Raw genomic sequence first — 13,748 nt, forward strand, 5'->3', positions numbered from 1 at the left:
CAGAGAAGCGAGATGGTAGAAGAGACTCTTGCCAGACTGAGGAGCATGGCTTGCGCTGGAGATGAGTCAGAGAACCAGCACTTCCATGGCCCGTATGCATCACCATCTGAGACTGGAAGAGCAGGGCACAGCCTCATTCATTTCAGAGTTCACTGGGCCCAACAAAGCATGTGAAAGAGTTAGAGGGAAGCCAGGAACCTCGGTGCCAACGTCACACAAGTTGATAGATATGGTATTAGCTACCATGAGGCTGTGGCCAGTGCACTGGCCAGCACAAGGCAGAGAAATGTCCTGGAACCCATAGTCCCAAGGACTGGGGACTTCAGGGAGATATAAGGTACTGCTGCTTTCACATCAGAGGCTTTGCGTCTGGAGGTGTTTGCTGGATCCCCACAGCTCTGGTTCTGCTCACTAACCAAGGTGTACCTTTGTCCTGTGCAGGCATGCCTGTGGTTCTGTCACAAGAGGTGGAGTCTGTCCTCGTGGGAGCTGCTATTCTGGGTGCCTGTGCCTCAGGGGACTTTGCTTCTGTGCAGGTATGTCAGGATCCATGGGTGGCTGTGGTCCCTGCCCTGTCTGAGGCTGTCTGTTCTTTTGACAGCAGCTCACAGCTTGCAAAACACACAGGATATAATTAGGGAATGATAGGTTGCAGCCAGAGAATCACAGGCACTGGCCGCCTCTGACGTAGTCACTGTAGCCTCCCCTTGGCTTCACCTCTGCTCCTGTGAATTGTTCTGCTTTTCTCTCCTTTATAGGACCTCCTGAATTATTTAGCCTCATTTTCTGCTTAGCCATTTTCCTTTGATCAAGTGAAAAGAGTTAATTCTCAAAATACTGGTTTTCCACGTGGACTTCAGAGTTTTATTTGCTTATTTCATCTGTATCGCTTTCCGAATACCTTTGAAGCCTCTGTCAACAAGAAACACAAAAGAGAGTGTCGGTGGGGGGAAAAAGAATTAAAAGTAAAAATAAGGAACAAAGTATAGGAAGCCGGAAACAATTTGGTGACGGTGATTTGAGTACATGATTTTGCCTTGAGCTTCCTGGCAGCCAAGACCAAAAAAAAAAAAAAAAAAAAAAAAAAAATGCATGATAAATTGCATAATTCTTATTTTCAAAAAGAGGAAGCATCCTAGTTTCTGGTAAGAGACAAGCTTTTCCTGATGTGAAATCACAAAAGACATTGTACATGCTGGAAATTGTTAAAGGCTCCCAGCACTAAAATGATACCAAAGTTCTTTAAAGAAATATTGAGCGTGAGGTAGACTAAGAGCCTCTGCAGTAAGACTACTTGGTCTCGAATGCTGGCCTCCTTCCACATGAGCTCTGAGGACTCAACCATCTCCTCTGTACTGCACTTCCCTAACTCTGATAGTGGCCCATAGCTGGCTTGTACATTCTTCCTACAGCTCAGTTGAGCTGGTGTAGTCCCCACCACCGCTCTCGAATCCCCATTTTAGAAATTGGGAAGTTAAGCAATCTTCCTCTCCTCTTGCATCTTTTGTCCCCTTGTGAGATCTGCTGCTCGGGGGGTTGGTAGTCGTTTTAGGCGAATGAGGTTTGTAGAGCAGACACTGCACACTGCAGAAGACATCCTGGATTACTGAGCCAGTCCTGGGAGCAGATTGCCAGCTCTTGGCCAAGCTCATGAGACAGCTAGTAAGAGCCGAAACCAAGTCAGAACCCCAACCACCGGCTGAGAACCAGACACTTTAATCACCCATATGCCCCAGTGGTAAGAACCAGGTATCTACCAGCACCCCAACAATTAGAATTCAACTTGCCCAACTGTCTAGTGTGGCAGGTACTGTGCTAGGTTCTTTAGTATAGCTCTCCTAATGTATTTAATACCCTTTCGTGGCCCAGAAGAGAGATGCAGAAAACTTGCAAACATAGACCATTAGAAACTTTCAGAGAAGCCCGTTTCCAGTGTAAGAATGGAGCTGGGTGTGTGGCTTGATGCTTAAAGGACTTCACTGCTCTTCCAGAGGACCTGCATTCGATTTCCAGCACATTAGGTGGCTTATCTGTGGAGTTCCCATCCATAACTCCAGTACCAGGGAGTCTACTGCCTCTCTGGCTTCTGAGAGTGCCTGAACACAAGTAGTGCCCGTGCATACACCTATGCCTTCAACCTACACGCCGAACAAAAACTAATCAATTACTCTGGGAGAAACAATGTGGGGACCAGCTTAGACTCCACAAGGTGATCCTGTCTGTGAGTCGTGCTTTTCTGCTTAAACTTAAATGCAATCTTTTCTTAAAACTTCCAAGATCCTAGCTTGGTCCTCACAGTGCCTAAGAAAGATGAGTGCTTCCTGCCAGATACCCAGTTCCTGCAGTCCTCATGGTTGGTGGATCTTACCTAGAGAGGCTGACTATAGACACTGCCAGGGTCATCTCTTTCAGAGAAAGGAGGGGATGAGATCATGGATTGGAGGAGACATGGATTGGAAATTTTGAGAACGAACTTATATGTGCCTGGAGAGAACCTGTCCCAGTCTCCTGAGGCCATGAGTGACTTCAGGCATGGGTAGAGCTTGTACCTTCCATGTCCAATACCAGTGGATCAAAGGGAAGCCATAATAATGGTTTTACTAGAAGTTACTGCTAACTTCTACATACCACAAGTCTGAGAGGATTTAGTAGGATAGAGGGAAAAGACAATGAGTGGGCTTTCCTTGAGGTGTGTTAGAGTGGCTGAGTCCAGGTTCCATTGCTGTCCCATGTCCTGACACATATGGGCAATTCTTTTGTCATGCCCCCTGCTCTTTCTTCTACACTTAGTTTCAGCCTCAAGTTCTCTGCCCCTTTTCCCTGGTAGTTTCCTGCCCTTCCATATCTTCTCACCATTCCCTTTTTTTAATTTACATTTCAAATTATATCCCCTTTCTCAGTTCCTCCCTCTCCTATTACCACCCCCCTGCTTCAATGAGGAAGCTTCCTCTCCCACCCACCCACTCCCACCTCAACACCCTGGCATTCCCCTACATTGGGGAAAGGAGCCTTCACAGGACCAAGGGCTTCTTCTCCTATTGAAGCCAGACAGTGCCATCCTCTGCTACATATGTGGCTGGAGCCATGGGTCCCTCCATGTGTACTTTTTGGTTGGTGGTTTAATTCCTAGGAGCTCTGGGGATCTGGTCGGTTGATATTATTCTTCCTGTGGGGATACAAACCCCTTCAGCTCCTTCAGTCCTTTCTCTAATTCCTCCATTGGGGACCCCATGCTGAGTCAGAGCCTCTGAGGAGACATCTATATCAGGCTCCTGTCAGCAAGCACTTCTTGGCATCAGCAATAGTGACTGGGTTTGGTGGTTCCATATGGGCTGGATCCCGCAATCTCTGGATGGCCTTTCCTTCAGTTTTTGCCCAACTCATTGTCCCTGGACTCAAGAACAAAGAAGGAAGAGTGTCCTAGTGAGCTGTCCCAAGGGTGTCTCTTCCTTCAGGACAGTCATGTGATCTGTGTGTCAGCAGCTTAATGCTCCACCAGCAGGGCACAGGTATGCTGCTCTTGGGGTCAAAGGTCAGATGTTGAGCTATGTCAAGGGATAGGTTGAAGGGAGTCTTATCCCTCCTCTTAATTGAATGTATGAAATTGTATGCCCTTGACTGACACAGTTTTAGGCTAATCCCCTCTCCATCTCAGTGTCACTGTGCTGCACAATAACCCTCAGTATTTCTGGGAAACACAAAACACATCATTTGAAGTTGGTAGCAAAATATAATACTATGAAAATTAAAATGTATAAGCTTGATTTTAATAAATTTATAAAAATAAATATATATTATATATTATGAAGCAAGAAGCAAGTTTCAGGAAGTTGTGAAGGAAATAAACAACCAAATAGTAGAGACAGACATAAAGTGCCTTTCCACTGCTCCCTGCAGACATCCAGCAGAGGTCATTACTTCAGGTAATTTTTTTTATCTTAAGAAGAAGCAAGTTTTGCTCCACAAACTTTCATTCCAGGAATGCTATTTATCCTGAACTGCCTTCTCCCTTCCCCAAGTTACCCCTGCAAAGCAGTGAATTAAAGATCCCAAGGCAAACTTAAACTCAAGGGACAGTGATGGGTGCCCAAAAAGCACCTTTAGCCCTTGTAAAGGGAGTGCTGGCGTGAGGGAAATGACCCAGCTTCTCAGAAGCCACTCCACCACTTAAGTGGTGTCCCAGTCAGCTACTGTACACTGAACTGCCATAACTCCCACCGGACTCCTATTTCTCCTGACGAACACCTACCTTCAAATGACAGTTACTCAACCCCTCTGTAGTGTGTGAGCACAGGATAGACATTGCTGCGTATTGCAGTCCACCCCTAGGCCAAACTTCACAAAAGGTCCTCCTTGCTCCTAAATATGCCCCTCCCAATCATTTGCATAAACTTTGCCTCATTTAGAGCCAAGTATTTTATCAATTATGATGCACTTCAAATCTGTTGTCTGTGTATAAATGTATCTCCTAGTTTGTGTGTGTGTGTGTGTGTGTGTGTATGTGTGTGTCGGGGGGTGGGGATCAACTTGCTGCGGTTTGAGGCCTGTTTACCTTTCTACCACCATAAATGCCAGTTTTTCAGTTTGTAAAGTAAAGCTCTGATTCAACTTCTGGAGGGTTGGAAAGGCTTAGGACAAAAGATGTTCAGAAGTGTAGAAACATCCCTTTCTTAGTGGATCTGATGTGAATTTGGTGCCACACCGCCATCCTGTCGATTGATCCTTTTCTAAAACATAACTGAAATACAAGCTCCATGAGGAACAATTAGAAAATCCAATTGGGATAGAAGAGAAATATAAAACATTATTACCCTAAATCCCCTTTAGCAATTCTTAATTAATTAATTAAGTAATTAATCTCTTGTTCTTTTTGTTTGTAATTAAAATCATTTTAATTATAAAATATGTTAATACAATGAATATTATTTTATAGTCTTTTCCCTGCACCCAAGAACATGTAGTAAACCTTCTAATAATTTCTGCTGGTTGTGTAACTTGCTACCCCTTAGACTCTACCACATTTATTCTACCAGACCTCAGCTATGCTGGCTGTTTTAATGAACGATTCAGTTAACATCTCTGTAGCTAATTTTTTATTCATAATCTAAGTTATCATAGTCTAACTATAAAACAGATTGTGGGTATATGTAAAAGTTCCATCAACTTCACTTTTAGCATCTTTTATATAGAGTAACAATTTATACACTTACCAATAGTATCTAAAAAATTTAAGGTGCATGTTTCTTGTGAATTAAGGCTCCATTTATGTTGCCTGCTCAGGCATCTCATAATCTGACTCATTTCACACATAGTACTGGTAAGAGTATGGGTTTTAAGTATATGGTTGCCCTTTGCGGCTTAAGTATGTGTTCCTGAAGGTATGAGATGCTGGTTTCTAATTAGATAGATTCAGATTTCAGATTAAATTTTCTTAATATGTTTTCAGTCCAATGTGTCAATGCTCATAAAAAGTCAACAAAACCCTTTGGACAATAGTTAACAGTTTCAAGTAGAATTAAATGGGAATGGGATGTTGGTTCTAACACATGTTAAAATTATTGTCAATAGCTAGTTATTAATTTTCTTATCATTTTATAAACATCTCTCCCTCCTAAGGGAACAGAAACAAATTTGGGATCTGATATAATTATCAGTCTCTTGGTTCCAATCCAGTTTGTAGAATAGCACCCTGGGTGTAAAGTCAAAATATTTATCTCAAAATTAGAATTCTATTTTTAAGAATAAAAGCCATGTAACATCTGATTCTCCTACTCCTCACAGGCCGGTTAGTTTCCATCTGTTACTGTTCTTAGTATTACAGAAGCAACCTAGCAGGTGTTAACAGGGCCCACTGTGCAGACGAAGACTCTGAAACAGAGGAGTGAAGCCATGTATCCTTGATTGACACGGTGGGCACCAATCCATCTCTTGGGGTGGACATAGATTTCATGGTAAAGGCAGCCTGGCTGCCTCTCACAGGTAATACAGTACCTAGAAAATCACTACTTGGTCAGTTGTCAAACAGAAATTAAAGCAGAAGTAAGTCCTGTTTGACTCACCATATCATGATACTGATGTTATCAATGAGCTTGTCATGGTTTACGTATTTGTTTTCGTCATAATCTACCTGCCGACTATTTATAGAGATGAATACAAAGCACATCAAAGCATTTACGTGAAAGATCATTTTAGCCCAATATTGGTATTAACAAGGTTTGATCTAATGAGGGCTGGTTCAAGAGGTTAAGAGCATTAACTGTTCTTGCAGAAAGGCCTGCTTTGATTGACTCCCAGCACCCATTTGATGGCAGATAGCAATCTGTAACTTCAGTTCCAGGGAATCTAAAGTAAACATTAGCATGTTTTTCCTTTTTATTAATAAATATAATGCATAAATAGCAAATCCATGCTGCATAGTTTAGCAGTCACCATAGTAAGTTAGGCTGTGCAATCTGAGATTACAAAAGACAAGGTCTTTAATAAAATCAAGAATAGTGAATAAATGTAGGAAAGACCTAAATACACATACACACACACACACACACACACACACACACACACACACACACACAGGAACACAGCCAGATGTCCACACATGCACATATACCACACACACTCAATCATGCACACAACACATACACATATCCCATGTCTCATCCCCCCTGGAAAAAAGGCTTGATTCAGACTCAGAAAATGAGACCTCACTGGAAATTATGAGACAGTTTTGAATGCAACCTTAAGAACTGTGCAGAAGAAAATCTATCTTTCCAGTTGTTTGTTGGGCGACTTCGATATTTTACAGTGAAGCATTGAGAAAGTATCATTGTTTCAGAAACATGAATGATATATCTCTTTTCAACTGTATCTCTAAGAAACTTTATCTTTTAAAATGTTCTACTGTTCTAGATGTGTCAAGGGAATTTTTTACACTCCCATAATAATTTTACAAATGGGGAAAGAGTACCAGAGAAGCTAATGGACAAGTCAACTGGTAGAAAGTAATGGAGCCTGAAGCTTCATCCTAACATAAGTCAGTCACAGTGGCTATTCTATAGCTAAGTATGATTGTATTATTTAAAGCCTGATATCAAATTAGGTGGCCAGAAAATAGAATTTACATTTATATTGACATGCCACTGTCTTAATCAAATCTCCATAGATATTTAGAGAGTTTGAAAGATGGACTATCTATAGAATTTATGGCCATACTCTAATATTGGTAGGTGAAGGTCAGGGAATGGAAGTCAGTACACAGGGTGGTGTGGAAGCTGTCTGATTGTTGTGATGCTAGAAGGAAGGAGCTGGGCTGCTTACCTATGTCTGCTTAGCTTCCCTGAGTCAGGAGGCAAGAGAGCACCTTGATAAGCTGCATGCCTGTCAGCCTGTGTATGACCAGAGCAGGGTGCTGAGAACCTTCAGGAACATATGAAGGTGTCCAACATGGTCTTATATATGGGGACACTCATTCTGCTGGGTGTTGCTGAATTCTAAATGGTTTGTTTAGGTCTGTGATAAGGAACTTACATCTGAATGTGAGTTAATATGTCAGCAACTGTACTGTTTGGTTTGACTCACATTTTATTCAAAACAAGATAGATGTCCTCAGTGAAGGAACCAGTGTTGGCTTGCACTATGGGCCAGTTTATGGAGGCCATTGCACAGTGACCATTTCAGGAGTATTGACCTAGCCTCCTAGCCCTGTGGGTAATGAGAAACCTGGAAGTGTCCCTCAATTTGTATGAATTGGCTGTTGTCCATTTCCATGCCTAATCCAGGAGGATGGGAAGAAGCTAGGGAGAAAGCATTCATGAGAGCAATATACATCCCTAGAAATGTTATTAATTGGTTGAGTAGAACAAAACAGGGAAATAAAATATCTGCTCTTTACAAAGTAATGGCATCTTCCTCCCTTAGCTCATTAAAAATTAAAAGTACTCTTGGCTTAAGTAGGGCAAATTAGTAATTAAGTGCTACATAATCAACCTGGATAAACATAATGTTGAAGGGGAAGCCAAATTAATCACCCCACTGGTTTGTTTTTGGCCCATTAATGCACCTTTTCCCCCATGTCCTTCCTGTGGTGGCAGGATGCCTCTTCTGCTCCTGTACGGCTGGAGGAAGAGTGGGTTGTGACAGCTGGGCTGACAGATGACAGAGAAGCAGATCTGAAGAAGGTGTGTGCATGCATATGGGCCTTTATTCAAAAAACACAGTTAGGACCTGTGTTTTGGTCTTTAAAGGACCATCCTTTGGAGAGCTAACATGTGACAGGAAAAGCCTAGATGGTAGGAGAATGAATGAGGGGAAGCATAAACAATGCACAACACTGCCCAGGCTAGTGACGGAAGGGAGGAGAGAACACAGACACAGCATAGGAAAGCCGTAATTGAGGCAACAGGGAAGACCATTTGCTTGCTTCAAACCTTGACTCTGCCATTTGCTATAGATGAATTATTTAATTCCTCATGTTTTACATGCACATACGTGTGCACACACACATATGCACATACACACACACCACATAAACCACAGAGAGAGAGAGAGAGAGAGAGAGAGAGAGAGAGAGAGAGAGAGAGCGAGAGAGAGCGCCTCATAACTCTTACCATAAGGGGTAGACATGTTCACACATATAAAGCAAAACAACTCTAATTGTTCATACTCTGTTTAAATTATAATAATTATACAGTGAGATAATGGACCTTCAAAGAAACATCCTTACTGTCTTGAGGGCAAGAAAGCTCTCCCAGTAAGATGCCATTTCAAGACTACGTTTAGGGAACTTTGTGCCATGGGCCTCTGCACTCAAGGAAGATCCACAACTAGGATGGCAACTCCCCGTGCAGAGAGAAGCAGAGGCTTAGCTGGGCAAATCACTCTCTGCTTTGGGCAGTACAATAAACTTCAGTAACAACTGCTGGAGACACAGTCATATGGCATTGTGGCAACTGTCTGCCAAGTGTGGGAAGACGGGTGGAGACAGAACCCAGTACACTGTGGCAGGGTAAGAGGAAATAAAGGGAGGCAGAGAGAGAAAGTAGCCCTTGAACCACCTTGTTCCATTCCGGATGATGGCCTGTCTATGGCTTGCTCACTATGTGAGCAAACTTAATGAAACACATTATGTAATGTCACTGAGTCTCAGTTCCTTCCTAACAAACCTTACTGAATTGCTACAAATCTACGAGTGAAAGCTATTGAGCACACTGCCTGCTACTAGGAAAAGTACTAATATTACTATTCTTCGCATTAATTCAACACTCATAACAAACTCATCCAGATAGATCATATATTATCCTATTTTATAGAAGGAAATTAAAGCCCACAATTGTGAAGGTTAGGAGTAGAATGAGGGTTTAGACTCAGGTAGACTGGCTTCAGACACACTAATACATCCCTCACCTCTGTGCTTTGGAAGATACCTATGCAGAGATGGTTGGGGCTGGGTGTTGGAAATGCAGAAGGTGTCCCATGGGCTCTTCAGTCAGTAGTAAGGAAGACACTATTTCCTCTTACTATTGGAAAGAATGGCAGGGCTGAGCCTTTAGCTGTGGTAACAGTGACCCTTTAACAGGCGGGGGCAGGTGAACAGGCAGCATGGCTAATCATGCGTCACTACCTCCGATGTGGTAGCGAGGTAGCCGCTTACCCTGATCTTAGTGGTTTTGCTCAGAGAACAAACAAGTTGTTTATTTGTAGGTCACTCAGATCCATTTGGCATTTAAGGGTGATTATAGTAAGTGACTGAATATGCCACTGGAATAAAAGTCCCAGTCAGAAACTGTCTACAAAGAAGGTACTCAATAAAATAAAGTCCTTACATCTTTATATTCAAAGCCTTCGGCTACCAGGCAGGCTGTGTAAACATGGGGAGAGCCTGACTGGAGAAAAGTACTAGAGAAGTATTCCTGAGAGACATTACAGCTGCAGCCATTGCCTGGTGGGAGGCTCGAGGAACATGTATGGGATCTGGCAGTTTGTCTCTGACTAGACTAAGGGGATTGGTTTGATGGAACGTCACATAGTGAAGGCAGAACTGGGAAGCATTTCAGGTCATGTGGTGTCTGCTCATGGCATCCAGGGCACATGCCACCACTTGTAGGAGATGACATCTTCCCTGGTACCAATTTTTTAAAATGAACATTTCTTTGCACACTAACTCAGAAATCAGTTTCTTCTTGGGCGTTTTATAAAACCAGAATTTATTTTATCTCTCCTGGCTGATAATGGAAACTTGGGTTCAAGACTGTGGATTTCCCAGGGCCGTCATGGGGCCTCCAGTTTGGTGGATGAATCGTGTGCAACTTTGGCTGGTCGCTTCCTTTCTAGCAGAGCAGCGTTACTGGCTGAGAAGGGTAGGCTAAGTACTAAATCTCTTTACCCGTCTGGCGTGAGCGGAGTGCTAACGTGAAGTCCCACATCAATCAAGAAGGGGAGCAGATGCTGAAGTGTATCAAGTATCAGTAAACAAGCCCACAGGAAGGCCGCTGAACTTGGCATCCTTCAATTGAAAACACACAACCTTCATGTCAGATTGCTGTGAAGTTTTATAAACTGCAGTAAGCGATATGTTTTTTCCCCCTAGCTGGACAGCTGCTACTGTTCCATGAAACACTTTTATTTGGAGATGATATGTTATATGTGCTAAGTGTTTCCAATCTGTAATTTTAAAGAATACATTTAGTGCTCAGAGTATTAGTGGTTGCCAGCCCGGAATTACAGCTTATCAAGTATCTTCCCGGGAATTGTGAGGAACTTTTTATTTTCCTCGTCTGGTACCTCCTCCTTTTTACTTTACACAGTATAATTCACATAAGAAATAGCATCGTAAATAAGAGCACAGATTCTGATACCACACAAAGCTAAACTCAAGTCCCAAGTTCAGATTTCATCACTATGTATTGGACAAACCCCTTCGCCTCTCTAAACCCGTTTCCTCTCTTTGAAAACTCAGATCCTGGAGTATATACCTCATGTGGTTGTCGAAGAAATTAATTGAGACGAAACGTTCAAAATCTTTGGCCCAGTCACTGGCATGAGTCATCCCTTAATGTAGAGGACAAATTGATGTAGCCTATAGTTGATAAGGATTAGCTGACTATACAGTCAGGGTTAGCACTTTACATGTATGTATGATAGGTTCTGTTTGTGATGCCTGGGATCAAACCTAGAGCCTTGTGCCAGGGAAATGCTGCGTCACCAAGTTACTCCTGTAGCCTGGTCCTGGGCAGTCTTCACTCAGCCGCACTTACCCAGCACTGCTCTGCTCACTCCGAATTACATTGCCCCTGGCCTGGCTGATGAGAGAAAAGCAAATTACTTACTCAAGTTCACACTTTGTACACAAGTTGGAATGTTTCTATCCCTAATCCCATGAAGAAATGGAATTTCTACTGAAGAAATCCGAGCATTCGAGCATGCCAAGTAGAAGTTAGGTTAAAAGGAAAAGAAAGAAATCACAACCGTGTTCCTACCACCAAGGATCTGACAGTGAGGGGAGATCTAAAAGCAATAACCAGAAACCACAGTGTACTGTTGCATGATTGGCAGGCCCGCCAGTCGTGGACACAAGTAGGAGCTCAATGCATGGCTTCCACAGTGAGTGGCCGTGGAGGGTAGACAGAAATGTTCATTTCAGACCAAGCGGCAGAGTAGTATGATTTGTAGAGGTGCCAGTGAGAGTGACGGAATACACTGTCAGATGAGTTTAGTCTGGGGAAGGATTCCAAGTCTGCAGTACTGGAGAGAACACTGGGTCTGTAAGGAGCACAGCCTGACTGGCCTTAGGGCTGGTAGAACAGCCTCCTGTTTAAGTAAGCAAACAAAGAGTGGTGAACTGATTATTCCCCTCCCCCACACTAACAAGGTGAGGCGTAAACTAACCCAGCCTATGAATGAAAGCAACAACAAAATCTGTTAAGCCTGTGAGAGCTCCTGCAGCAGAAAGGGAGTGCCTTATCTCAGAGTTCCTGGGAAAACTGCTAGCAGTTTGTTTCTCTACAGCATATCTGTGGACAAGGTACTGTGGTGCACAACAGCACACGCTAACATTTCGGTCTGGAGAAGGAATCTTCTGCGGTGCCACTGAAGGAGAGAAGTGCACAGCCTACCTTAGCTCAGTGCTGAGCCCACCTCATGCCCTCTCTGCTTCCTTGTAGCCGCCTAGCACCTTGGTCTAGAGGAGCCTGGGTTTAGAACAGAGCTGAGGAGCTGCAGTTCTTTCCACTGTGGCCAGGCCACTTCCGCCTACTGCCATCTGCTGGAGTGGGACCTTGACGAGCCAGTGAGATAACTGCAAGAGGAGACATGTGCGAGCAGTCCTGAACTGGACGTTTAGGCTTGGCTTCCCTCCTCAGAAACAACAGACACTTTTGATTCTAACCCGCTCTAGTAGGATGGGGAGATGGGACTCTGTTTTCCAGGGCATCCTAAAACGGATAGCAGAGTAGATGTATTCCGTATGTACAGGTGATAATTATGGTCTTCATTACTGACTGACTTAATCTGCAGAGCCATCCCCTGAAGGCTCAGTGTTGATGGCACTTTGCCAAAAATGGTGACCTGCAAACACAGTTGTTTCTCTGAGTTACCGGCAGTAGAGGTGAAGCTCAGATAAGAATGCCGATGCCCGCACTAGGCTTGGCTCACCACGAAGTGCTGAAACCCACTTCTGTAAGTTTTCTCTTGGTACACTGAGCATGTGCTAACCTCACTGAACTGAGCTTCCAAAATAAAGTTCCAACTTTAATCAGTCCTATCCAGTCTTAAGAGCTGGATAAGTGTGTGATGAGCCAACAGGTAAAACTCCATAGGCATAGCCTGAGCTGGCTAAGAAGGGAAGCACTCATTATAGAGCGCCAACCATATAGAAAACAGTGCTACTGTGGATGGATTCGGCCTTCTCTCCAGTCCACACCAACACCAGCTCCCCACTCTCCTTATGAGTCTCTGCTCTGTAGTGTATGCCATCACTGAGTGACTCTGGTTGTGACCTGGACAAAGAGGTCCTCCTCTTTGTGTCTTCGTCTCTTCGTATTTACACTGTCAGGATCAGATTTTCATACATGCTAAGCAGTGGGACCTCTGCAAAGCCAACATGTAAGAGAATGTGCATGTGTCTCCCACTTACCCATCACTCCTGTTATCCTTCCTCAGAGTAGAACACCCTGGAAAGTCCCTGCTGAACTCGAGGGCTGAGTCACATGATTTAACAGGGAATAATGAGTGAATTTTTAGATACCTAAAAATGCTTGATAAAATAATGCCAATGTAGCCTGGCTGGACAGCTATAACCATGTGCTCTGTATCTTCACATCTGGTACACTGTCTGTCTGGCGGGGAGGTGCTTTTGTCTATTCTGACAGTGTCTGGTGACTTGCTACAGACTCTCTGTCAGCCCTTGCAGGTAGAATTCTGCCCAGGATGCTTTTCGAGTTTGGCTTTCTATCTGGGACTCTGACCTCTGGTTTCACCAGCAGACATCCTCTTCTGGGAAGACAGGGAACTGGTCCTCCCTGCCTTAACCCTCACCCTTTGCTGAAGGAGGCTGTTTCAACTCTGTTTGTGGCCTTAACAGTGTCAGTTTAATTCCTTCTTAGCACTCTGAGCTATCGGTACCCAGCCCTGCGCTGGAACACCACTTAAGGTTTAAGTCCTTCTGCGCCATTAGACCGATTGAGCTGGTGGTAGATGTCCCATTTTCTTCATTTTTGTCCTTGATAAAGACCCTTTATGTAAAGGCCCCAAGGGTA

The 13,748-nt window shown here is 43.6% G+C and overlaps 1 protein-coding gene across 25 annotated transcripts in view; it reads left to right on the plus strand.

The window, feature by feature from the left end:
- Fggy (FGGY carbohydrate kinase domain containing) overlaps positions 1 to 13,748 on the plus strand; it is a 395,164-nt gene that overhangs the window by 320,737 nt on the left and 60,679 nt on the right. For all 25 annotated transcript variants that reach the window (XM_087548101.1, XM_087548107.1, XM_087548106.1 and 22 more), the window contains one exon: positions 442 to 536. In XM_087548101.1, the coding sequence (XP_087404227.1) occupies positions 442 to 536 (95 nt within the window). The remainder of the gene's footprint in view (positions 1 to 441; positions 537 to 13,748) is intronic.

Source organism: Rattus norvegicus, chromosome 5 (assembly GCF_021556685.1).
Source record: "Rattus norvegicus strain SHRSP/BbbUtx chromosome 5, alternate assembly SHRSP_T2T, whole genome shotgun sequence".
Lineage (NCBI taxonomy): Eukaryota > Metazoa > Chordata > Mammalia > Rodentia > Muridae > Rattus > Rattus norvegicus.